Raw genomic sequence first — 27366 nt, 5'->3', positions numbered from 1 at the left:
TGTTTATTCCTCTGAGGGAGACCAGGAAAGTTTAAAGACAAAGTAATTGGGGCATGGTCAGAAATCAGTATACTCTGATAGTCACAAGAATAGACAAATGGAATAAGTTGATTATCGAGTAAAAAGTAGTCAATTCTAGTAAAGGTACGGTGAACACGTGAAAAAAAAGTCTCTCGCAGTGGGATGAAGGAAACGCCATATATCAGAGATACCATAATTAGAGAGAAAAGAGTGAATAGCTAAGGCAGATTTAGTAAGTAGTCTAGTAACAGAGGATGATCGATCCAAATTAGGATCTAACCAACAATTGAAATCGCCACCCAGTATAAGAGAGTATGAGTTTAAATCTGGTAGCGAGGAGAAAAAACGTTCAAAAAAATTAACGTCATCAAAATTGGGAGCATACAGGTTTGCTAGTACAACTTTAGTATTGTATAATTTACCAGAAACAATAATAAAACAGCCATTTGTATCAGATATCTTATTATGGAGTTCAAAAGGAATATTTGAATTAATAAGGATGGAGACCCCCCCCTAGCTTTGGCAGCAAAGGATGAATGAAAATGCTGACCCGCCCACCTTGACAGAAGCCGAGAATTATCAAAACTACAAATATGAGTTTCTTGAAGGAAAGCAATGTCAGCTTTGAGTTGTTTAATATGCGAGAAGACCTTCCTTCTTTTAACAGGATGATTCAATCCCTTTACATTCCAGCTCACAAATTTAAGTGAATTAACCATTATCAATTGTTAGTGCATAGAAGGTAGCAGGCATATAAAAAATCAAGCAGTACGATAACAGTCTGGGAGCAAAAATGTAAACATAGATCCGTAGAATCAAAACAGAGACATGTCCTGAATAACAAAGGAAAACAAAAGAAACAGTGAGTAGTGTTGGAACTGGAGAACCCACCCCCTCCTCGCAACCCAAAATTAGACGGCTACCTAAAAAAGCAGCTAGCTCTACCAAAAAAATTAACCCAAGTATGACTTCCAGTTCTGTGTCGTTAACAAAAGTTCTGTATAAATAATATAGTAAATAATAACTAATTTATGCACTAGAAAACAGAATTATAAATAGGAACAACTTCAACAGAAGTATAAAACTTAATACAAAGAAAATCAGAAGAAAACTGAAACTAACCTACCCGCGAAAAATTATAAAATAAAAGAGGGAGAAAAGGGGGAAATTATAAAATTCAAAGAGAGTCCTTATCGACCATTTACAGAAAAAAAAACTTAAACTATGAATCAACCAACAGGGAGGCCTTCAATAAAAACTCCAAACCTCCAAAACAAGTTAAAGACAATTGTAGTTCTCTATAGATAAGGTTATACAAAAATAAAATAGATTACACAGGTAAGATCTAAAAGTTTGCAGGGAAACATTAAACTTAAATTATCTATTTAGAAAAAATGCACCAAGTCCAGGGAGAGATTGACTACAGCCCTTAGAGTTTCAATAGATAATGACTGAATTATTCAAGTAAAGTCTGAGTTCGGAAAAAATAGTTTTACTTCGAGAAGTACTTATCAACCATTTTAGAAGGTTAGGCCGGATCCGAAGAAGACGAGGTGGCCGGAAGACTTCCAACAAACGCCTCAGCCTCCTTCACTGATTTAAACCACTTATAATCTCCAGTAGTAAGCGTAATTCGAAGGTTGGCTGGATTTCGGAGAGAGGGTCTGAAACCACGATCAAAAAGCACTTTCATTACACCTTTAAACTCAGCACGCATCTTCAGAACCTGGGGGGCAAAATCCTCCACAAAACGAATGACCATATTTTGAAAGGCAAAAGTACCTCTGCGGCGTGCCTCCATCATCAAACAGTTTTTCACCTGGTATTGATGAAAGCATAAAATAATCGGCCGTGGGCGGGAACCCAGAATTGCTCGAGGAACATAGATCCTGTGTGCCCTTTCAAGCTCAGGTGGAGTCGGAAAAAATTCTTTCCCGAAAATCTCACAGAGAAACTTGGAAAAAAATTCAATGTGAGAGCCCTTTTCGGTGGCCTCTGGCAAACCAAGAATTCATAGATTGCAACGTCTGCTCCGATTTTCAAGATCCACCATTTTGGAAAAAAGTTTGCTATTCTTCTCCTCTAGGTTGGAGCAGAGAGTTTCAAGATATTGAACACGGCATTTTAAATCTTCATAAGTTACGTCAATGCCAGATGAATGTTCAGCATGATCATCCACTCTAGCATTAATCTGATCCAGTTTGACACTCAGCTGGTTGAAAGAAGTTCTAAATTCAGTTCTAAAATCCATTAAAGTATCTTGTCGATGTTGTTCCAGAACAGCGAGAATGTCAGCCGGCGAAGCCATAGAAGTTTCCTTTTTCCCAGTTTTAGTACTTTTGGTAGCCATTATAAGATAGATATGTTCGCAGGCAGGTAGAAGAGAACAAATAAAATACCTAACTAAGGTTTAAGAAGGGAGACACATAGTGCAAAGGTAAGAAGAATAACGGAGCAAAAGTTCGGAGCAGCTAAACAATCGCCATCTTACCAGAAGTAGTCCATCACACATCATTTTTGAAAATCACTTATGTTTATTATTTCAATTCATAATTCAAATCAATTAAAATGTTGCCTGCAATGTAAGCTGGAAAATTTCCCATCTTGTCCAGGTTTTAGTAATAATTACTGGGTTTAGGACTGTAAAGATGGAATTTGCTATCACCAAGCACAAAAATTTCTATGAAGGATTTTGATATTTGAGACAGATGCTTCCCAGAATAACTGATGCTAAGATTAAGGAAAGCATTTTTGTTGGTCCAAAATCAAACAGGTCATCAATGACAGGCAATTTGAAGAATTTCTAGTGGGACCGGAGAAAATCACATGGAAGGCATTCAAGGAAGTTGCTGAAAATTTTCCTCAGCATCTACAGAGCACCAAACTACATGCAGATGGTTGAAAGCATGCTTCAAGCATATAAAACCATGAAATGCAACATGTCACTAAAGATTCATTTTCTGCATTCCCATTTAGACTTCTTCCCTGCAAATCTTGCTGCTGTTAGTGACGAGCATAGTGAAAGGTTTCACTAAGCCATTGCGGTCATGGAGAAAAGATACCAGGGTAACTGGAATCCATCAGTGCTGGCGAATTATTGTTGGACATTTAAGAGAGAAGCCTCAGACTCTGAGTACAAATGAAAATCATTAACAAAATATTTTTAAACTTAGTTGAACTATTGCAAAGCATCAGCACCATTATGCAATTAAACATTATATTCAATAAAAGTTTGTTTCTCCAAATTCCTACGTGATACAAGTAGTCTGAAATTATATTTGTGTTCACCTTCAAGCAGTCTATCATAAACAAAATAAATTCTGAGGAAGCAACACTTCTGAAAAAAATTGTTGTCCAGTGTATTTATACAAACTTTAAAAGCCAAATTAGTGCTGTATCCTGTATTTACTCATCTACCACTGATTTGGATTTTAAAGTTTGAATCAGCTGGAAAAAAATCAATTTTGGAGCAGCCAATAATTAATTTTCTTAGTTGCACAGACAACAAGAAAAATGTTATTACAAACTTTCTGTAACAAAAACAATTAAGTGTTTATAGATGAATGAAACTATTAAATGGTTCGGTGCTGTGTCAAAGTCATTGTTTAATTATAGGTGAGGGAATGCTTTTCTGTTGCAGTAAACTCATTTTCACTCACATTAATATAATTGCATTGCACCACTGACGTTAAATATAGAGGAATTTTAAAAATCTATCAAACTATGTACTATTTATAACAATGCCAGTTTTTACTGGTTCATTTAAAATTTTCTGTTCATTAGAGGAACTTGAAGCCAATGCAAATTAGCACCATTTCCCAATTGCCCTCAAAATTGAATCTCACCTCTACCGCTCCTTCCATTTCTCCGAGGTTTCCATTACGTGCTCTTTGAATTCCAGGATTGATCAGTGTTGATTATACATGATGCAGTGGTGCCACCAATTTCCTAAGCACAGTACTTTAAGATGATGGGAAAACTGGTTTGTACTTTACCCAATTGGGAAAGGGTATATCTTACTCCCATCCCCAATGTACCTCTGCCAATGTTTATGTACAGAGGAAGAAAAAAAGGCAGATGGTACCTGCAGATCAGGGAAGAATATAACCACATTTACAATTGGAAAGGAGACAAGAAGTCCAAAGTATCAAAATTACTATTTTTCAATTAGAGCTTTGCTGATCTCTGTCTCAACACCACTCCACACACTTAGTCAAGAGTACCCATTTATCCAACAGCTGTTGTGATCTAAACAACCTATTTTCTCAGCACAGCAAGTTCATGGCTCGCATTACACTGTATATATAGAGGTGCTTTCTAATTTCAAAGACTTCCATGTAAGATTTAATCCCTCCTGTTCATAATTCGTCATATCCCAAAGAACAATGCCTTTTTCCTACTTTTTATTCGAACTAGCTTCTAATTAGAAGAACTGCACCTTGTATTCCATTTAGGTCCCTACAATCTAGCATTGTTATATACTGGTTGTCTTCCTTCCACTCAGTCCTAATACAGTGTAACATCAGACATCCTTTGCCTCCACAATGTCACCTGACCTGCTGTCAGCAGTTTATATATTTTTTTTGCTCCAGGTTCCAGAATCTGCAGTCTTGTACGTTTATTCCTCCTCTCCATCTCTCACCCAATTATCATCCCATAAAACTTTGTTTTCAATAATATGTGGACCAAACTCTGTCTTCTGTAGCCCCATATAATAATATTGTTGTTCTCTTGTCCACTTGCTCTGTGACTAACTGGATAAAGCTCAACAAAATTACTTGAGCACACTTTGAATACTGATTAATTTGAGTTTGTCATTTCTTATCACTGTCACTTTCCCCAAACAACTGAAAAACACTTAAAAATTTTCCAGTCCTATTTACTTGGTTCTTGAAGTTAGAGATCTTTTGTAACTTTTAGCTATATTTGTAATTTTCTCATCCATTTTAATAGTGTCTAATGAAGACAAAACAGGCAAGAATTTGTCTACCTTGAGTCCCGTTTTTCCACTATTTTCATACTTATATTAAATTTACCAAGAATCTCTAATCTTACTTTGTTTTTTCTTTGCTTTTGTCAATAGTTTCCATCTTTGCAAGTGGTCAAACATAAAAGCATCTACCATTTTCTTACTGTTCATTGCCTACATGTTTCAATAGACCTTTAACAATTTCTCCTTTCTTTTTATATCCCTTTATTGAGATTTTTAAACTTTTTTCTATCATTTGGATTTCAATCTTTTGCTACATTTATAGAAGGAAACTTCCCATAGACTTTCTTTGACTTACCCATTTAAAATTCAGTTCAATTTAAAAACATAATGTGGCGCCATCCTTTCTCCTCATCTTCTAGGTATCAAATCTGATTGCATGATAGTTACTATTTGCCAAATGTGCTGTGTTTGATTTAATTACAGTCTATTGCCACTTTTATGACAAATTCCCTTATGTAAATTTAATATACTTTCTAGAAAACATCCTAATTGTTCATTATTTTGCATCTATTTGTTGCTCCATGTGACCCAACTACCTAATAAACGGGTGCGTGGGATCACCAATGGAAAAGCTGTCGATGAGTCTACATACTGGGATTCAGCTGAACAACACTGTGGGAATATTCTGACCAGACTGCAGTGGGTCAGCAAAGCAACTCATCACCATCTACAAGGAATGGCCAAAAAACACTGGCATAGTTTGTGATGCTCAAATTAAAGTCTTAAAAACTTCAATGGACTCAGCATTCAATGTGTGTGTATCACTCCCCAATAAATTCCATGACTGTCCTTTGGTAGAACAGTGCTCAAAACACATCAAGACAAGACAGCCATAGTCTGGTTACAGAAACGGTCTACACATTTATTCTCACAGCCCAAATTAAAATAAAACAAAAAAAAATTGAAAATTAACAATGCAATGAAGGAATCACAAACATCAGACACTGCTGCCTGAAAACACAATTTAAATAATTTTAAATATATCCTATGTTATTTAATTACTACAAACACTTCATACAATTTTTTTTGTTATTTCAACAAAGTCCCCACAAAAAGAAACATAAACAGGAATGGTTTTGAAAGTGGGAGAGCTAAAGTGGCGTGGACTTCGCAAAAGAAGTTGATTAAAAATTTTAATTTTAAAGAGGTAGATCAATTTTAAGTTGAGAACAGAAATGGGTGTGTGTGAAAAATAGTATCTCCCCCCCACTTCAAGTCAAAAATTCATCCATAAAATTACAGTAGAAAATGAAAGAGTCTTGAGAGGAAGAGGTGACTTTCTCAGCGATAAAAGAGAGAAAGAAGTGCAGGTGGTGGGAGAATAGAGCCAAACAAAATTCACCATTTAAAGCCCAGGGATAAGAAAAGAACTGCAGCAGTGTTTCTGGGCATGGGACCTGCTGAAGACCATTTTGGTAGCAGTCCTGTGCAACACATTCAGTCTGTTGTTCTAGGTGCACTTACCATTCAAAATGGCATTGGAACAATTTTGCAGTGGGAAAGAGAACAAGGGAGGAGTTGGGTGCACAGAGACAGCTTTCACAAACATTCTCCCTTTCGACCTTAACAGTATAAGTAATAAATCTTTTAAGCTGGATACCATCCCCCCCTCCCCCCAAAAATATCAGAAATAACAGACAGAACCGAATTTTAGGCCAGTTCGGTGATAACTGTTCCTGTTATTCCAAAGCATACTTCTTAATGAAGACTTGTATTTCCACTTGTTGCTTAGGTGACCATGCACAGCCTGTAGCCCGATGGCTTGTAATAAAATAATTCCAATTCGCAAAGTGCATGCCAAATATGGTCTTTTTATCTGCTCTTCCAGTCTTGTCCATAGGCTGCACGTTTGCAAAAGACTGGTACTTAGACACAGCATTGAAACTTTTTTTTGTTTTAAATATAATGCATCCTGCCTGCAGAAATTTGCACCAGCTCACTGGAAGAACTGGCTGAAGCAAGCATGACAGATAATCAAATTTCTGTGTCTTTCAATCCAGCATGACCCAATTTCTTGGAACCAGTTAAACAGCAAACTAGGTTCAAATTCTTAGTCAAGGCAAGACGGAGTAATGAGGATGTTACCTCACCATCTTCAATGAGGAAACCTGAAAATTTAAAACAAAAATGCATTTATGTTGAGTTTAATTTTTTGGCATTTGTCCCTTTTCACAGCAAGAATCAGAACAGCAATCCATGACAACTTTTCAAAAAAAAGCTTTGTAGTTATAGATTATTCCATGGATTGGAATTACCACAAGAATAGATTCTCTGGAAGGCTGCAGCAACATGACCACTGCTCTGCCATCCTGCTGTATTATATTCTGAACAGCAGAGGCCCTCAGTGATCTAATGACTCTCTCAACTCTGTATCAGCAGGCCAGATCTCCTGATTAAATGCTGATAACTTTACTTGGAAATACCAGAACTAATCTAAAAAAAAGTGCAGGACACTAGGCAAGAGTGTCAGACATTGTCTTTTTGACAGTTGACAAGCATTGGGGGGGGGGGGGGGTGGTGGTGTTAAACTTAAGGCACTTATGGGGAAGGACCATCGCCAATCATCTGGGGGCCAACCTCCCACTGGAAGCCCCGAACCTCTGCTCAGGTTCAGCTGGTTCAGCCACTGGCCTCCCATGGGGCAATGTCAATCTGCAGATTTCCTCATCACTGCGACTAGTGAATCTGGCAAATGAACTGGGAAAATGTTCCAAATGGATGAAACAGTTGTTGACAGAAACATTGGCAATTTAGTTTTTTTTTCACTGCGTCATTTTAAATGCGTTATGAAAGTCTAGTTGTCCAGGGTTTTCAAGTTCACCAACAATATGTCCTGGTCTAACATATTAGACTCTACAGCCAAGAAAGCACTCCACCACATCTAAAAAGCCAAGGACATCTGGCATGTACCTGGTGACTTATACCAGTTTTGAGAGCTGCACTACAGAAAGCATCCAATCCAGATGTATGGAAACTGCTCTGTCCAAGGAAACCAGAAATTGCAGAGAGCTGTAAAGGTAACCCTGTCCATCATACAAACCTATCTCCCTCTGATGAGTCTATCTGCATTTCCCACCACCTTGGGGAAGTAACTAACATAGTCAAAGACTCATTCCACTCAGGTTATTCTCATACTCCCATTGGGCAGAAGATACAGACATCTGAGACTACATACTGTACTTGGAGTATTCAAGTCTTGAACAGGCTTCTCATATGGTGGAAAATAAACTAAACCATCTCCCAGAGTATCTCACCATGGCCCCTACAATTTGTGTATTAGTACTGCACTTTCTCTGTAACTACAACACTATATTTGCATTGTTTTCCTTTTATTACCTCAATGTAAAGAATGATCTATCTGGATGGAACTCAAAACCAAAAGTTTTTCCCCTATATTTTGGTTCATGTGCTAAAAATAAGCTAATACCAATTTAAAAATTTTATAGTCACTTTAAAAAGAATTTCACTATGAAAAAATTATAGTATTTTTGATTTTTGGAAGAGCTCTCAAAGTACTTTGAATCTCAGCCATTCAGTCTTCTTGGCAGCTGATATGCTTAAGGTAGTTTTAATCTGTTCTTAAGATGCTTGTGGGTAAGACCTGTCAGTTTGGATAGGAAAGGTGCAGTCCATACTTGGGTTCACCAATCAACTGTGAGCCAACTTCCCAATATAAAAAATTGTTCCCAGAAAGCTGTTTAACAAGGATAGCTGGCTTGAGAGCTCTGATAACAGCCAAATATCTGAACAAGTTATCAATCTTCCCAGTTCCCTGAGCAATCTGCTTCAATTTTTTTTTCCGCTCCTTGAACAACCACTGTTTTGAGATTAATAATGTAGTTAGTCACTTCAAAACCAGAGACAGGTTGACAGACTAAAGATAAATTGAGTAACATGTTACAACCAATTGTGCCATTTGTAATGCATGCCAAGAAATTAGAATAGTAGTGAGGATACGAGGATTACTGGGAAATGTTAATTTACAATTGCAGCAAATAAAGTAAAATTATACTACAGTTATCTGAAAAAAGGAGTAATTAAATGCTATGGGAACAGAGTGTGACTAAATCTTAAAATGCTAGAATTGGGTTATAGTAGAGGAGATAAGACAAAGTATTTTAATAATTCATTACAAAGTGTATCCATATCAATTAGAAGAGAACAGAAACTATAGTTATTTCAATTTTTGGAATTTACACTAAAATTCTCCCAGATTCAGTACAACTTTAATTCTGACCTTTAGAACTTGATCCATGTTGTACTTCGACTGCTCAGTATCTAACCTAATCATAGATAGGAATGCCTTTCAAAATCCTCTTTAAATAACTAATTCCCTTTTGGAAGTAATAATGTCACACTCTTAATGAACATTCCTTAATATTTCCTTTAATTCTTTGTATGATCATACAATTATTCCCATTGCTACTGCCCCATTGACATACTTGAATAAAAATCGATGGAAGTCAATAAAATGCTCGGGCACCATGTGCAACAGTATTACATCTCGGGCATTCCGGAGCTCAATTCCGGTGCCATTCTGTAAGGAGTCGCTGTACGTCCTCCCTGTGGAATGCATGGTTTCTCACCAGGTGCTCTGGACTCCCCCCCCAACAGTTCAAAGACATACCGGATAGGTTAAATACAAATTGTCCTGTGATTAGGTTAGGGTTAATCGAGGTTGTGGATTGCGTAGCTCCAAGGGCCGGTAGGGCCTACTCGGCACTGTATCAATAAATAAACAGATTATCGACTCCCATCGAATTATTAACTCAAACAAAAATAATTCTAACCTTTCTAATCTCTAATAGAACCCGAGTGAAGTTATTAGACGTCTAACACTTCCTAGCCACAAACTTAATTTTTATTTAAAAAGTGTAATTTCAATTTGAACAATCATTTTTAAACTGCCTCACCCTGTGTTGTAGACAGTGCAGAAGATTGCCAAAGGATGCAGTGTAATAAAAAAATCAGTTGCAAGTACAGGTAGAGAAACGGCAGATATAGCCAAACATGAAGTGTTGCACTTTGAGAAATCAAATGTAAAACAACAGTGCACTGTTAAAGGTAAGATTCTTAACAGTGTTGATGGAGAAGTATCTTGTGGTCCAGGTGCTTTGCTTCCTGAAAGTGGCTGTACAGGTTGATGAGGTGGTAATGAGATGTACAGCACACCTGCCTTTATTAGCTGAGGCACTGAGTTCAAAAGTTGAAAAGTTTTGCTAAAGATTTATAAAACTCTAGCTAGATCGCATCCGGAGTACTGTATTCAGTTCTGTTTGCTCCATATTAGGAAGGATGTGGAAGCTCTGGAGAAGTTCACCAGGATGCTGGATGTTGTCTGGATTACAGACATTAAGTATAAAAGGGAGATTGAACAAATTCGAGTTGCTTTGTCTGGAGTGGAAGGCTGAGGGGAGATAATGATTACGAGACGCATAGACAGACAGCTTTTCCCAGGGTCAAAATGCCTAATCCTAGAGGTCACCCATTTAGGATGATAGGTGGCAAGTTCAAGGAAATGTGCAAGACTAGACATACAAAATGCTGGAGGAACTCGTCAGGTTAGGCAGCACCTATGGAAATGAATAGACAGTCGACGCTTTGGGCCAAGACCCTTCTTCAGGACTGTAGAGGAAGGAGGAAGACACCAGAAATAAAAGGTGGGGGGGGGGGGGGGGAGAAGAGAAGAAGGAGACCAGCTGGAAGGTGATGGATGAAGCCAGATGGGTGGGAAAGGTCAAGGGCTGGAGAAGAAGTAATCTGGTAGGAGAGGAGAATGGATCATGGGAGAAAGGGACTCGGGAAGTGATAGGCAGGTGAGAAAAGATAAGAAGGTCAGGGTGGTAAATAAAAGAAAGGGGAGGGTGGTATTTGTTTACAAGAAGATGAAATCGATACATATCCCATCATGTAGACGTCTGCTCAGACAGAACATAAGGTGCTGCTTCTCCATCTTGAGGGTGGCCTTATCTTGGACAAGAAAGTCATTGACCGACAAGCTGGAACGGGAATGGGAATTAAAATGTTTGGCCACTAATTTACCGCAGGTTTCACTAATGTAGGAGGCTGCATCGGCAGCGCCAGATACAATGGGTGACCCCAGCAGATTTGTAGGTGAGGTGTTGCCTCACCTAGAAGGACTGCCTGGAGCCCTGAATTGAGACAAGAGAGATTAGTGGGAAGGTAGGACAAATGGACAAAGGAATCGCAGAGGGAACAGTCCCTGTAGAAAGTGCGGAGGGGGAATAGAAAGGGAGGATGGAGGTAAATGTGCTTAGTGGTAGGATCCTTTTGGAGATGGTGGAAGTTGTGGAGGATAATGTGTTGGATGCGGAGGCTTATTGGGCGGTAGGTAAGAACAAGAGGAACTCTCACTATTGAGGCGGTGGGAGTATGGGTAGGTGAAGATGTAGAGGAAATGGAGACGATGAGGACGAGGGCATTATCAACAGTGGGGGGAGGGAAACCCTGTTCTTTAAAGGAGGAGGTAATCTCTGATGTCCTGGAACAGAAAGTCGTCCCTGAGAACAGATGTGGCGGAAGTGAGGAAAATGAGAAAAGGGAATAGCATTTGTATAGGAGATAGGGTGGTAAGAGGTATAGTCGAAATAACTGTGGGAATCAGCAAGTTTATAAAAGATAAAAGATGGCAGTTTGTCTTCAGAGATGGAGATAGAGAGATCGAGAGAGGTGTCAGAGGCGGACCAAGTAAATTTAAGGACAGGGTGAAAGTTAGAGGCAAACTGATAAAATTTACAAGCTCAGGATGGACACATGCAGCTGTCAATGTAGCTGAGGAAGAGCTGGGGACTATAACTGGGGAAGGCTTCGAACATGGACTGTTCTAGATAGCCAACAAAAAGGCAGGCAAAGCTGGGGCCCATTTGAGTAAACACGAGGAAATCTGCAGATGCTGGAAATTCAAACAACACACACAAAATGCTGGTGGAACACAGCAGGCCAGGCAGCATCTATAAGGAGAAGCACTGTCGATGTTTTGGGCTAAGATCCTTCGCCAGGACTAACTGAAAGGAAAGATAGTAAGAGATTTGAAAGTAGTGGGGGGGGGGGGGGGGAAATGCAAAATGATAGGAGAAGACCAGAGGGGGTGGGATGAAGCTAAGAGCTGGAAAGGTGATTGGCGAAAGTAATACAGAGCTGGAGAAGGGAAAGAATCATGGGATGGGAGGCCTTGGGAGAAAGAAAGGGGGAGGGGGCGAGCACCAGAGGGAGATGGAGAACAGGCAGGGTGATGGACAGAGAGAGAGAAAAAAAACAAACAAATATGTCAGGGATGGGTTAAGAAGGGGAGGAGGGGCATTAATGGAAGTTAGAGAAGTCAATGTTCATGCCATCAGGTTGGAGGCTACCCAGCCGGTATATAAGGTGTTGTTCCTCCAACCTGAGTTTGGATTCATTTTGACAGTAGAAGAGGCCATGGATAGACATATCAGAATGGGAATGGGACGTGGAATTAAAATGTGTGGCCACTGGGAGATCCTGCTTTCTCTGGTGGACCGAGCGTAGGTGTTCAGCGAAACGGTCTCCCAGTCTGCGTCGGGTCTCACCAATATATAAAAGGCCACACCGGGAGCACCGGACGCAGCATACCACACCAGCCGACTCACAGGTGAAGTGTCGCCTCACCTGGAAGGACTGTCTGGGGCCCTGAATGGTGGTGAGGGAGGAAGTGTAAGGGCAGGTGTAGCACTGGTTCCGCTTACAAGGATAAGTGCCAGGAGGGAGATCGGTGGGAAGGGATGAGTGGACAAGGGAGTCGCGTAGGGAGCGATCCTTGCGGAAAGCAGAAAGGGGGGGGGGGGAGGGAAAGATGTGCTTGGTAGTGGGATCCCGTTGGAGGTGGCGGAAGTTATGGAGAATTATACGTTGGACCTGGAGGCTGGTGGGGTGCTAGGTGAGCACAACGGGAACCCTACCACGAGTGGGGTGGCGGGCGGATGGGGTGAGGGCAGATGTGCGGGAAATGGGAGAGATGCGTTTGAGAGCAGAGTTGATGGTTGAAGAAGGGAAGCCCCTTTGTTTAAAAAAGGAAGACATCGCCTTCGTCCTGGAATGAAAAGCCTCATCCTGAGAGCAGATGCGGCGGAGATGGAGGAATTGTGAGAAGGGGATAGCATTTTTGCAAGAGACAGGGTGGGAAGAGGAATAGTCCAGGTAGCTGTGAGAGTCTGTAGGCTTATAGTAGATATCAGTAGATAAGCCGTCTCCAGAGATAGAGACAGAGAGATCAAGAAAGGGGAGGGAGGTGTCGGAAATGGACCAGGTAAATTTGAGGGCAGGGTGAATGTCCATGGCTACCTCTCAAGTTTGGAGAAAGTGGGAGGAGCCTAAAGAAAACTTGTTCAGGGTGAGGACCAGTTCTGCAAGATGGAGGAGGGGAATTGGTTGGTTCTTTTGTCAAGAAAGCAGCAGCGAGTTTTGAGGCCTTCTTGAAAAGGGCAGAAGTGTATAGGGACTGAATGTCCATGGAATGTCCATGGTGAAGAAAAGGTAGTCAGGGCTAGGGAACTGAAAGTTATTGGTGTCATGACGTTGCAGAGGAAAGCGGAGTGCTGAAGTCATGACAAGATTTTTTTTAAAACCCAGATTGTTGGGTGCCTGGAAATGCTTCCCGGGGTGGTGATGAGGACAAATAAAAAGAGAGGTATTTAAGATGCTTTTAAGCACCTGAATGTGCAGAGAATACAGGGTTATAGACATTGTGTAGACCAAAGGGATCAGTTTATTTTGGCATCTAATTAGTAGCTTAATTAGGTTGGTACAATATTGTTGGCTGAAGCGCCAGTTTCTGTGTTGTAGAGTTTTTCTAAAAAGCCTTAATTCCAAACATTTTTTCATGTCCACATTTAATAAACATCACTAAAATTCAACGTGTATTTCAGTACACTGTTTTAAATAATATTCATAGCAAATGGGAAATTGTTTTTGGTGTGCATCTGCTTATGGATTTTGAAGATCATAGATCTGACGAAACATTATTTCATTCCTAAAAGTGAGTAATAATTCAGTCCATATTTAAAGTAACGTAACATTTCAATTAAATTTAGGTTGCATCACCCACAGTAAGTGGACATGGGGTTTGCCATGTATTTAAAACCATTATTAGTTTACTTAGGTCAAATTTAAGTTTATCTCCATGTTCTGATATAATTCAAAATAGGAAGATTTGTACCTATTATTGGAATTCTTCAGTTATTCTTACAAAAATTTCTTCAACTTAGCCAAAATTAGCTACGCTGTTTGACTCCTGCCTCTCCCTACTCCCCCAGCCACCATCTCTTTCTAAACTCTCAACAGAAAAATATCCTCTTCAGAAGGATTTTTATAACAAGTCCCCATCCATCAACTTACAATAAAATGATGAGGAGATGATGAAGGCCCCTATTGCAAACTAAATGTAAAGAGCAGATGTACCAAGGTGGTCATAAAAGGAGTCAATCACTCGTGCATATCCTGCACAAATCCTGCTTCAAGAGGATGATGAGGAACTGATCAAACTGGAATTGGTAAGGAAACTATGGGGATGCAATTTGGTATTTTAACAAAATGCCAGCAATTTACCTGGACACCTGATGATGATGATCCCTGGTTTTCCTGATCATCTTCCATCTCACTGTCATTGCTATCAGTAACTGTTGGAGCCCCGCTTCGTGTAACAGCGCCTGTTCGTGTTTCCTTGGTCTTTCCCATGTATCTCTCAGATCTTTTTTGTTTGACCACATTTGTCTTCCTCTGCCAAACAACTTTCTTATTCTTCATTCGGAGGTACAGCCGTGGCGAAGTCATAGTAGAGGTGGTAGAAGATCGCTGCCTGGGATCTGACTTTAACCTCTTTCCCTCTGCTGGTGAGATTTTAGCTGACCTTACTGGACTTGCAGTCCTGGAAGCAATCGGAGATGTGTTGGGCTTCTTTGATTTTACTGAAGGCATGGGTTTCATACGCTGCTGTAACTTTGAGGCTGAAGAAACAGACTCAGTTTGTAAAGGTCCCAACATCCTTCCTCTCCTTTTTCCCAAGAGAACTGGAGTACTCTGTAACTTGATTTCAGTATCTGCGGTCCTCCTGCGCTGGCCACCTCCCTTATCACTGCTGGCTGGGGAGTGAGAGCTTGACCCTTTGGCAGGAGGGGATGCTGGTTTCTTCGGACAACTATATGTTACATGTTTGTTCAGACTTCCTAAGTAAGTGAATTCTTTCTCACAATAAGGGCAATTATGGCTTTCTGAGCTCCTGCTTTTTAACATGGCTTTCTCCTTTGCAGATGAACGGTTCTTCTGCGAGATTGCCTTTTGCACCAATTTGTTCTTCCGATTTTTCAGTTCATTCATTTTGATCTTACTCATGGTCATTTTTGGCTTTGTCTCGATTTCAAAGTTAAGCCTTTTTGGCTGGCCCATCCTTCGGATGGTGTTCTGCTTGACTGGTTCTGCAGCGATTGCCCCGTTTTTCTTCCAGACCTTCCTTTTCAGCGGGATTGCGTTTTTTTTGGGGGTGTATCGTTTCTTGTCACTGGCAGATGCGCAGGCCAGGATGTGCTTGTGAAGTGCAGGCATGTTGTCAAAGCTTTTGCCACATTTTGTGCAGTGAATGGCTGTACTAAAAGTTTGAGGGATGTTGTGTGTGGTAAAATTTACAGCTGATGACACCGCACTGGCGTAATTGCGGTTATGATATTGAAATGGAGGGGGCTTGAAGCTAGGGTAACGTTGATTGAGACCCATACGGACATCAGGGCCCTTGGGTTTTATCCCAGATGCCATCACCTTTATTGTAGTGTACAGCTCCTCTGTTAAGTCACTAGAATCATCATCATCCTCTGCTCCCTCTTGCGGTGCTGGTGCTGGTGGTGATGGTGGTGTGGAACTTTCTCCAATTGACTGGCTAAGACAGCTGGTGGCCTTGCCTGGGTCTGTGAAGTTCTGGGGTCTCAGTATTCCATTTTCTAATTCTATGTGTGAGCACTGCTGGCCAGGATGTAGATCACTTTGATGGTGCTGTAAATTGCAAAGGAATGCAAACTCCTTCTTGCAAACAGAGCACACAAAGATCTTGCCCACCCCGTGCAAAGAAGACCGGTGCTCAGACAATGCAGTTGACTCTTTGAAGAGCTGCACACAAAACTCACATTTGAAAGGCCATTCTTCAGCATGAACCAACAAATGCTGGGCAAGATCCTTGATGGAAAGGAAAGGAGCTTCACAGACATTGCACTGGAAACTTTTAGTGAAAGCTGGCTCAGGTTTTTCCTCTTGTTCTGCGGGCTGAGAGTTTTCTGTACTCTCCTGCTCTTCAGCGCAGTTTTTAATGAGCGTTTCTTGGGGGGACTCTGGTTCAATGGTGGGTGGGTGGTTATTGTTCAATTCACGTTCGCTGTCTGTATCTGGATAGCCTTCATCTTTAACTTCTTCTTTAATGTTTATGCTGACTGGTGACAAAGCTGGAGTTATCGACTGCAGGACTTGGGTCACAGACTCCGGTAGGGGCGAAGGGACAGAGAGGACTGGAGGAGGGGGAGAAGGAGCAGGGGTTGTTACTGGAGTTGGGGTTGTAGCCAAAGGTGGGGTTGAGACAGGATTAGGTGGTGCCTCTACCTCTAGACATGGCTGAGGACTGTCCTCAGAGTCTTGTTTCATTGTGCCATTATACTCATTCATAAGTACTTTCTCTAATACAGAAGTTGTAGGTTTCTTCTTTTTACTGCTACATGAAACTTGAGCACCAGCAACTCCCATTTCCTCTTTGACTTCATTCTCACTGCACAACTTCTTATTCAAACTCAAATCTAAGATGGTTATTCCAGGCCCTTCCACTTCTGTTTTTATATCAGACTGCAATTTAAAACCACTGGACAGATCCAGAGGCTGGTGGGTACAGAGATTAGTCACAGGCCGATTTGGTGCATATTCCTTAGAAGCTGTTATTTTACACATTTCAAGACTCATTGGACTGAGGTTTTCATCTCGGCTGGAGAGACTCCAGGCAGGAGAACTACTCTGGCTTTCGATTTTTGCTGCTTTCAAACCAGGTACATTTTCATTCCATATACGTATAAAATCAGAGTCCTTTCCTGTGCTGCTTAGTACCGGACTATGCTGCGGTGAATTTGGTGGTGAACTTGTTCTCCTCTTGAATCGACCAAATCCCATTGGTGCTGCTGTTGAGGTTGATGGACCAATTGAGGCATCTGGAAACAAAGTTGACCTGGGTGAATTATTTTCTTGTATCTGAAGGAGTTGCTTGAGCTTGGAAGATAAGCTACATTTCTCCTGATGTCCACTCAAACTGCTGGTCTGACCAGTCAGAGACTGACTGCAAAATGGTGAAACAACTGGTGATGTGGTTTCGACACTAACTTCAGTTTTTGCCTTTGGAAATGGTGGAGGGCTGGTGGTCCGCCTTCTTTTGGGACATTTCAAATCACTGTCTTTCAGTTCATTCAGAAGAGATTGGGATACTGAAACTTGTGTCATGGTCTTAAGATTCTGTGGTGATTCATCTGTCACAGGATACAGCACAGAAGGTAGTCCAAAAGGATTCGTGCAAGCAGTGTCAACCTCAATCACCTCACAGTTGCTGGTACTACTGTTTGATTCAATTTTCCCATCAATATAGTAGTTCAAGTTTTCAGAGATGTTACTGGAAACATCCATGATGTATGCCTGACATTCATCAGTCTCTTCGTCCTCCTCCTCATCTTCATCATCGTCTTCAGTTTCTGTGCTAGTAACATGAAGCCCACCAGCAGCCCTGGCTTGCTCAGAGGTTAGATCGTGATCTTCTGCGGAACCCTTCCGTCTCATCTTAATGCCCTTAGCCAAGAGGTGACGCTCATGGATACGGCGCTGGTGCCGCCGCAGGTTTGTGTAAGAGCCAAAAGTCTTTTTGCACAGTTTGCAAGGATGTTGGATTTTTGGTTCAGAACTCTTTAAGGCAGAATTGTCCAGATTTGGGGCTAAAGTCTCAGAATCCGTTTTCAGAGCTGTTGGGCTTTCTAGTCTACTTGAAGGATCAGGACAGATGTCGACTGCTGTTTTATCAAAATCAAAATCACTCTTCTGGTGTTGTCCTGATATGTTCACTTTTAACATAGGCTTTTTCTTGGGCCCAGCTTCATGACGTCGCTCATGGCGTCTCATATTGATGTGGGTGCCAAAGGCTTTACCACAATACCGGCACTTGAACGTGAAACCTTCTGTTGATACGTGGATGTGCTGGTGACGTTCCAGACCTTGCTTTGTGGTAAATCTGCGCTCACAATTTTTGCAGGGAAACATGTGTGTTTCTTCAATGTCTTGCATTCCATTCTGATCTCCTTTTGGTTTCTGCTTCAGAGATTTAATAGGAATTTTCTTTTTTGCAAGATTTTCAATAGAATTTTCTTCAGATGTCATTTCTGTCTCCAGAGACATCTGTAAGTCCTTTGGCTGAGCCATAACCTTCTGAGTAACGATTCTATGAACTAATATTCTCTGCTCTGATGAATTGGTTCGTGAGACACAAGTTTCATGCTTCTGATAACCTGATTGAAAGAACACAATTACTATAAAGCAACTTTAATACAGGCATTCTTGCACTATCAATTTCCCCTCTTGCACAAATATTTATATTACAGATTTAGCAAAATTAATGAAAGCCAATCTTTCCAATAAACCAAAGTATTTAAGGACAAATAGTAGCTTAGATTAGATACCCAACTTTAATATTATAGCAAGTTTGAGTGGAAACTAGACACTACACGTGGAACAAACATAATTAATATTGTTAAAGCTAGAATAACAACAACATATGGCGACAGGGTAGTGTAGCCGTTAGCACAGCGCTTTACAGTACCAGCAACCCCAACTCCCGGTGCTCTCTGTAAGGAGTTTGTACGTTCTCCCCATGGTGGGTTTTGCCCAGGTGCTCCTGTTTCTTCCCACAGTCCAAAGTCATATTGGTTGACTGGTTAACTGACCACTATAAACTACCCCATGATTAGGCTAGGGTTAAACAGGGGTTGCTGATGGCGTGGCTTGTAGGGCTGAAAGGGCCAACTCCGCACTGTAATTCAAATAAAAAAAATAAAAACCCTTCCTTCAGTCTAATTTTGCTTGCACCCAATTATGTATATTTCATAGGTAAACTGGATAATCCAACCAATACATATACCTGGCAAAAGAATTAGGTAGCACATGCACAATAGCTTAAGGCACAACGTTCCTTTCCAAAATCAACACCTGTATATTGTAAATTTCAGATGTTCAAGGATCGAGACTCAAAGATGAAGTGCATAAAACTTGGCTCTTCCATTTCTAGATTTAGCTTTCTTCCACCTCCAAATGATTTTGCAGTAACCCATAGAATAAGATTGAGCAGATAAAATCTGGTGCTGAAGATTACTAAATTCAAACGCATTTAACCTGGTGAACCAAACATTCTTTGAAGTAGCACCGTTAGTTAGAATGACCATTAACTCTAGATATGCAGTTCTATACATTTAATACCAGCTACCAGTGCTGGCTTCAGGCTTCATTTTGCCTGTTGACTTTACAGTGAGAAGTGATGGAATGTACAGTGTACTTCTTTGTGTGAAGTGCCAGAAGTTTGCAGTTAAGTTACCTTTGAAATTGTGTAGCCATTTTGTGGGCATTTAGAGAAGTTCCAAGAGAGAAATAAAAATATATATGGGAAACAGGGAAGCATAAACATAAATGTGAAATATATCATCTAGATTTCAGTAAATTGTAAATTAATGTGGTTACCTGATTTACCTGCAATTATAATCAAGGAATATTTTCTGTCATTCCAAAGTTTATTTGATGGGTGGTTTTAGGTATGTCTCTGATTAGGGCAACAGCTGAAACAATCTGATATAAGTTGAAACATCTCGGAATGACATTAAATTGTTGAGAAGCAGGTTCCCTTCCCACAATGCGTTATTAATATACTAAATTGCATCTAGTGATAATACTGGTTGTGCAACCTCGGAAAACAAATGCATACAAGTTAAACAACATGGCTCAATCAATTTTGCAAGTAACCATGATTCCAAACCTTTGAGTTGGAAATCTAATCACCAATCATCAATCATCTTTGGATAGATCCAAAGATCCAATGTGAAGAAATAATATGTATTTAAAATATGTACCATGAAATTTTCTGTTTGAATTAGCTGAATAGATTCTATAATTGATCATGCAGCATTTCAAGCCCAGGGCTCCTTTTCTAACACTGGAAGATAACTAGCTGTTTCAGATTGTAATGTGGAAGTAACTACAACAGCAAAATAATTATTAGGACATTATAAAGAAATTGTTCAAAAATGTGAAGAAATAATGTGCTCAATAATATCAACTCTTCTAATCATAAAACTGCAATACACTTTTAAATTGTAAGAACAGGCTGTCGAAGCCTATACATTGACATCTATGAAAGGAAGCCCCAGATAGGAATTAGTTTCCAACAAACCGATCTATCAACTAGTTAAAACCAAATGCTTCAGAAAAGAGAAGTGGAGGACAAAAAAAAAGTTTACTATTGTGTAATGTTTGCCAATTAAAACTGGGTGGAAAATAATGAACACTAAGGCACTTCTTGTTCTCATCTGGTACCACTGTAATGTCATTTCCTTGAACAGTAACTGATTGCAGAAACGCAGTCTCAAAAGCTGTTACAGCTGGCATTACTCAGTTCTCTGCATTTTCCAACAAGTACAACACTAAGACGGTAAAGGAAGTCACAAATGTAACAATTGGGCACCCAGTTATTGTACAACAAATGCACTTTGTAGATACATACAACTGAAAAGGGATTCATCTAAATTTACCTTTGACCATTTGAACCAATAAGTGAACCAATAACCAATCCAGATTAGTTAGCAATCTTAACTAGAGGCAAAGGTCATTTTGATGCTTCTATTTTAAAAGCAATACTACACACACAAAAAAAACACTTTAAAGCATGTTAGGACTTGTATGTTGTAATTGTTCCAGATCAGCTTTGTGCATGGCAATGAAGTTGCCTATTCTATTTTCAAACCCCTCCTTTTCCTCCATGCATTCTTTATAAACACTTAGCTATTTAATGCTTAAACTATTTTGTAGCAGTTTCCTTGCAGGCCAGCAGGAAAGGATTTGGTATTCTAAGAACTCATTAACATATTCTCCTCCAACTCCTTTTCATACTGTTTTCAATTTATCAAAGAATGGAGATTATTTTCACAATTTACTTTCTTAATTACTTCTATAACACTGGGCACCTCTACTGAATCTTTCCCACCCTACAGATTAATTAATCTTTGTTGTATCTTGCAACTCCAATTGTGTTCCTGAAATGTGATGCCTTAAACTGCATACAGTACTCCAACTATCGTGTTAATGATAAATCAAACACAAAACAGACCTTTGGTCTGCACCCTGCTCTTAAAATCATTCATTTTTTAAAAAAAACTCTTGTTCCTTCGCTCTGAAGAGATTGAAGTGTGATGTTTTTCTCAAAACATATTTCATACTTTTCTGCATTGAACTGCCATTGGTATCTGTTTGCCCACAGTTACCAGACCCACATATTGCTGAAATCAAATGTATTCCTCATGTGGAAGATGAAGAAAAATCCTCCCTGGGTGTTAATTAGCCACAGGCCCACAGAATCATCGTAGTCAGAACAGGAAGACATTTGTTCTATCATTCTTGTGCTAACTGAAGATAGATTAAAAATAGCTAATGTGTTCTTCCTTTGTAGCTTTCATTTTTTCCTCCCTTTGTGTATAGTTTTGAATCTTATCCATGGATCTCTTTCAATCTTACTTTCAGTTAGTTCAGCCTATATCATAAAAATACTGAACTAAAGACTAAAGATTTTAGTACCACTTGTTCTTTCATCAATCAAAATTCTGCCACCCTCTAGTTACCAACTATACTGCTACTGAACAATATTTAGTTTACTATTCAAGTTTCTGAAAACCTGTATCAAATTTCCTTTCAATCTTATGCAACACACACAAAATGCTGGAAGAACTCAGCAGGTCAGGCAGCATCCACAGGAAAGAATAATTACTTTTCAAGCCAAGGCCCTTATTCAGAATTGTAAAGGAAGGGGGAAGACACCAGAATGAAGAGGTAGGGGGAAGGGAAGGAGGATAACTTGAAGGTGAAAGGAGAAGCCGGGTGGGTGGAGGAGGGATCTGATAGGAGAGGAGAGTGGACCATAGGAGAAGGGGAAGGAGGATGGGAACCAAGGGGAAGTGATAGGCAGGTGAGAAATAGAAGGGGGAGGGGTTTTTTTTAATACCAGAAGGAGAAAATGATATTCATGCCATCAGGTTGGAGGCTACCCAGACGGAATACAAGGCGTCGTTCCTCCTTTTAATCTTTTCGAAGAAACAACGTCCAGCTTCACCAATCTCTCCTCACAAATGAATACCTTACCCAATGTTTTCTAGTTAAATGCTTTCTGGATTTTCTCAGAGACAATGGCTTCAATATACTTCCAAAACTTTGGAGCCCAGAATTGAAAACAATATTCCAGCTGACAGTTTACTAGTACTTAATAGAGGGCTATGAGAAATTTTCTGACTTTAACTCTACACCTCCATTAATAAAGCCAATGCATTCAATGTTTTTTTTTTAAACATTCTTCTCCAACTTACCTTCCGATTAAGATCTGTGAATATACATTCCAAAGCTCTGTTCCCATTAAAACTGCACCATTTAGCTCTATTAACTCTCATAAATCTTCTGCCCATAATACATAAGTTTTATGTGCAAAATCTCCGCCCGTTTTACCTTGCCCAATTCCTAAGCCCATTAATATTCTTCTCATTTACCACATTCCAGTAAATATGCACAAAGGCAAAGTCCAGATCATGCTAGTTGTGACCTGCATCGTGGTCAGATGTACACAAACTACTTTACACGAATGACGAATGGCCACGTGGGCACAATACCATGTAGCATTGGTACTTGTGCAGCAGGTTCAAGTAGGAAGAATGGGAAAGGGGAAGATGATAGAAAATTAAAGATACATTTCATTCACTCAATACTCTCTCTAATGATGCAACGAAATCAACAGCAGCTTGGTATTTACCTTGCACAAGTCCTTCCTCAGTTCCTAATTTCTGCCGCCGAGATTTCTTCCTTCCTGAAAGTAAATTATAAAAATTAAGAAATAAATCAACATTCTTTTCATCCATTTTTCCGCATCAACATTCTAATTTAGAATTATCTGTGAACAATGGTGCAGTTGTTTCTAGAGGGAAAAACAAATGTTGCTATCTTGACCTAGCCTTGGATTTCCTTATTTTGAACTGAACCAAAGGGAACTGCTCTGCATACAAGATCCTTATCAGTCAAAAAGAGTAGTCTATCTTCCTGCAAGTGGCCTATGGTATGTGAACTGCATTACTTTCACTTGTATTTCACAGAGTCCCCTTGTTTTTCCAATTCCTGCAACTTGCTGCCAGAGAAACCCAAGGCAAAAAAAGACTAAAAAATCCACCACGTTGAACAAATGAAATTGGTGTTCAGAACAAGTTATCAATCTGACTAAAAGCTTTAGAAGCCATTTATGTTATAGGAACTGTATTGCAAACTCATTACGCAAGTTTATATAATGATTCAATAGCACTGGGATGATAGGGATTAACATTAAGTGCCTGCCAACATAACAATTTATAGAAACTGAGCATTAATACTTTGAAGGCAGTATCAGATAAAGCATTGAGAGTCTGCTGTCCGTACTTTAAGTATACCTACCTTTTATTAATGCCACCATTCTTAATCTAAATTCTATAACATTACAGAGCATCCTGACTGGCTGCGTCACTGCTTGGTATAGGAACTGTACGTCCCCAAATCGCAGGACTCTGCTGAGAATGGTGTGGACAGCTCAGTGCATCTGTAGATGCGAACTTCCCACTATTCAGGACATTTACAGAGACAGGTTCGTAAAAAGGGCCCGAAGGATCATTGGGGACCCGAGTCATCCCAACCACAAACTGTTCCAGCTGCTACCATCCAGGAAAAAGCCAGGGCAAATAGGCACCGGGGCAGCTTCTTCCACCAGGCCAGACTAATTAATTCATGGGGTTACAATTGTATTTCTATATTGACTGTCCTGTTGTACATACTTTTTATTACAAATTACTGTAAATTGCACATTTAGATGGAGATGTAACGTAAAAATTTTTACTCCTCATGTATGAGAAGGATGCAAGTAATAAAGTAAATTCAATTCAAAACAAGTCAAATCAATATGAGCCACTCGTGAAAATCGGAATCAAAAGGTTTTTAATGCAAAAGCATTTATAAGACATGTCATAATTGTGATCAGCCAATTTCAACTTTACCAAAACAACTGTATTTTCTTCTCCTTAACTCACTTCTGCACAGTTTTCCTTGTTTCACTCACCGATACCTTCTCGTTGCCATTCTACTTCAGAGCCAGCAGCCTTAAGATACCTCATCCAGTTGATATTATTTCAAATTTGAACCAGAGGTGGAAATATCACAGGGTATTTGGTTTGAGACCACGACCCTCATTCTCCCTTTGCAGCTGGGAATACTATACTGAGATTGGCTTACTTGGCACAACAGTAAGTGCTTAAGGACATTAAATCCAATACAACATGCAACACCTTTACCTTTAAATAGCAAAGAAACTATCGACTATGCTACTCTTCAAGATTTATTAAAACATTGCTACAACTATTTTGTACCTGATTTTGAAATTAGGCTTTCACTTGTGGAAACTAAATATCAAAATCAAATTGTGACCAATAACCAATGAAATGAATATGCACAACAAAAAGAAAATTACCAATTCTCGAGTCACATAAATTGGAACATGGATTTAAAAGACAGATTCTAACTGATAATAAAAAAGACTATTCATTTTACCAATATGTACAATTCCTTCTCCATCTCTTTTATATGTTCATCACCACATGCGTGGATTTACACAAATTGCTTTTTCTCAAGCGAGCACCTACAGAAGTTGCTCCAAAATGTGCCTTTTATCAACAGCTGTCTCTTTGTGAAAGCATGCAGGGAAAAACACAAAGAATTCAGTTTATGAAAAGTGCATCTTACAGTTTGAACCTATCTTAAATTTGCTACCCATTTCTCACTATAACTGCACTGATTTTTTAAAGAAAATCTAATTGAAATGTTCATCTCAGCACAGTAAACTAGAACACAATAAAATAATATTCAAATTTTATCTAATTGTTAATACTTGAAATAGTCATAAACCCTACTTTGACACCAAACAGCATAAGACTTCTCAGCAGATGGTAAACTGTAATGGGAATGTTGAATGATAGCACTGCTTCTTTTGCGTCAATGTAAAATGCAGACTGACATAAAGCATCCTATGGATTTATCCAGAGATTGTTCATGATATTTTGGTCTATTTTGATCAGAATATTTAGAGTTTATAAAATAATAACAGAAGATGCAGGTCAGGCAGCGTGTGTAAAAAGAGAAATTGTTAATCATTTGTCTTTGAATGCAAACGCTGTTTCTCCTTCCACAGATACTTGATCAACTGCTCAGCATTTTCTGTTTTTATTTATTTCAAACCTGCATTACATTGCCAATATTTATAAAAGTCTGTTGTACAAAAACTGCCACCTTACCATAGAGCAGTTTGTGAAGAAATTTCGGTCCTCCACAAAAAGCAGGTTGGAAATAAAAGGAAGTTTTCATTTTCTTCGCTATATGACTTCAGTGTCCAATTTTGTGGGACAGCAGCTCTATGAAGGGATTTATAATTTTCTTTTATTCATTAAAGGCACTATATTGATGAAAGTGTAAGTTTTGTGGAAAAACATTCAGAATTGCAGCTACATATTTCAGTTCTCCAAGCACGGAATGTTGCTGCAAGTACAAGACTAAAACAGTGGTTATGATTGAATAGAGTTACGTATTCAATACATCACACAAGAAACATTAATTGTGAAAACTGGTAAAGTGAAGTAGTATTAATTTACCAGGAGATAACAGTTCAGAGTTTAAAGTAAATTTACTATCACAGTACAAATGTCACCATGCACAGCCCTGAAATTCGTTTTCTTGCGGGCAATCGCAGTAAATACAAGAAATACAATAGAATTAATGGAAGACCACACTAATCAGGACGGATAACAACCAACGTGCAAAAAAACCTGTACAAATACAAAAAGAGCAAAAGAGAAATAATAATAATTAATAAGCAATATATATAGAGAACCTGAAATGAAGAGTCCTTGAAAATGATTCCATAGGTTATGGCAACAGTTCAGTGATGGGGCGAGTGAAGTTCAGTGAAATTATCCCCTCTGGCTCGAGAGTCTGATGGTTGAGATGTAATAACTGTCCTGAACCTGGTGGTGTGAGTCTTGAGGCTCCTGTACTGTACCTTCTTACTGATGCCAGCAGCAAGAAGAGAGCATGGCCTATTTGCTGGTGGTCCTTGATGATGGATGCTGTTTTCCTGTCACAGTGCTGTGCATATGTGCTCAATAGTTGGGAGGGCTTTACCCATGATGGACTGGGCTGCATCCACTACTTTCTGTAGGTTTTTCCATGCAAGGACATTGGTGTTTCCATATCAGACAATGTTGCAACCAGTCAATATACTCTCACCGCACATCTATAGAAGTTTGTCCAAGTTTTAGATGACCTGCCAAATCTTTGCAAATGCCCAAGTCAGTCGAGGTGTGCTGTGTTTTCTTCGTAATAGCACTTATGTGCTGGAGCCAGGACAGATCCTCTGAAATGATAATACTGAGGAATTTAAAAGTTGCTGACCCTCTCTACCTTAGTCCCCTGATGAGGACTGGCTTATGAATCTCTGGTTTCCTCTTCCTGGAGTTAATAATCATATCCTTGGCCTTGCTGACATTGTGAAGTTGTTGTGGCACCACTCAGCCAGATTTTCAATCTCCCTCCTATATGTTGATTCGTCACCACCTTTGATTCAGCCAATGACAGTGGTGTCACTGGCAAATTTAAATATAGCATCGGAGGTGTGCTGAACTTCATGGTCATAAATATAAAGCCATTAGAACAGGGGGCTAAGCACACAGCCTTGTGGTGCACCTGTAATAATGGAGATTGTGGTGGAGGTGTTGTTAATCTGAAATGACTGGGGTCTGCAAGTGAAGAAATCATGGATCCAATTGCACAAGGATATATTGAGACTAAGCTTATTGACTGGTTTTGAGGAGATGATTGTATTAAATGCTAAGCTGTAGAACTTGAAGAGCATCCTGTCAGATGCATCTTCGCCATCCAGATGTTCACAATTGAGTGAAAATGCATCTGCTGTGACCTGTTGTGACGCTAGACAAACTGGAGCAGATCTAACTCAC

At 39.6% G+C, this 27366-nt stretch overlaps 1 protein-coding gene across 2 annotated transcripts in view; it reads right to left on the bottom strand.

Moving 5' to 3' along the window:
* Nucleotides 1–5850: 5850 nt before the first annotated feature.
* Nucleotides 5851–27366, bottom strand: part of LOC140718271 (PR domain zinc finger protein 2-like) — a 260695-nt gene continuing 239179 nt past the window's right edge. For both annotated transcript variants that reach the window (XM_073031787.1, XM_073031786.1), the window contains exons 7-9: nucleotides 23100–23153; nucleotides 14597–18555; nucleotides 5851–7122 (exon numbers count right to left, since the gene is read on the bottom strand). In XM_073031787.1, coding sequence (XP_072887888.1) covers nucleotides 7096–7122; nucleotides 14597–18555; nucleotides 23100–23153 — 4040 coding nt within the window. In that variant the 3' untranslated portion in view covers nucleotides 5851–7095. The remainder of the gene's footprint in view (nucleotides 7123–14596; nucleotides 18556–23099; nucleotides 23154–27366) is intronic.

This window comes from Hemitrygon akajei, chromosome 29 (assembly GCF_048418815.1).
Source record: "Hemitrygon akajei chromosome 29, sHemAka1.3, whole genome shotgun sequence".
Lineage (NCBI taxonomy): Eukaryota > Metazoa > Chordata > Chondrichthyes > Myliobatiformes > Dasyatidae > Hemitrygon > Hemitrygon akajei.
Note: the sequence above shows the minus strand (reverse complement) of the source record. Positions and strands in the feature narration are given on the sequence as shown.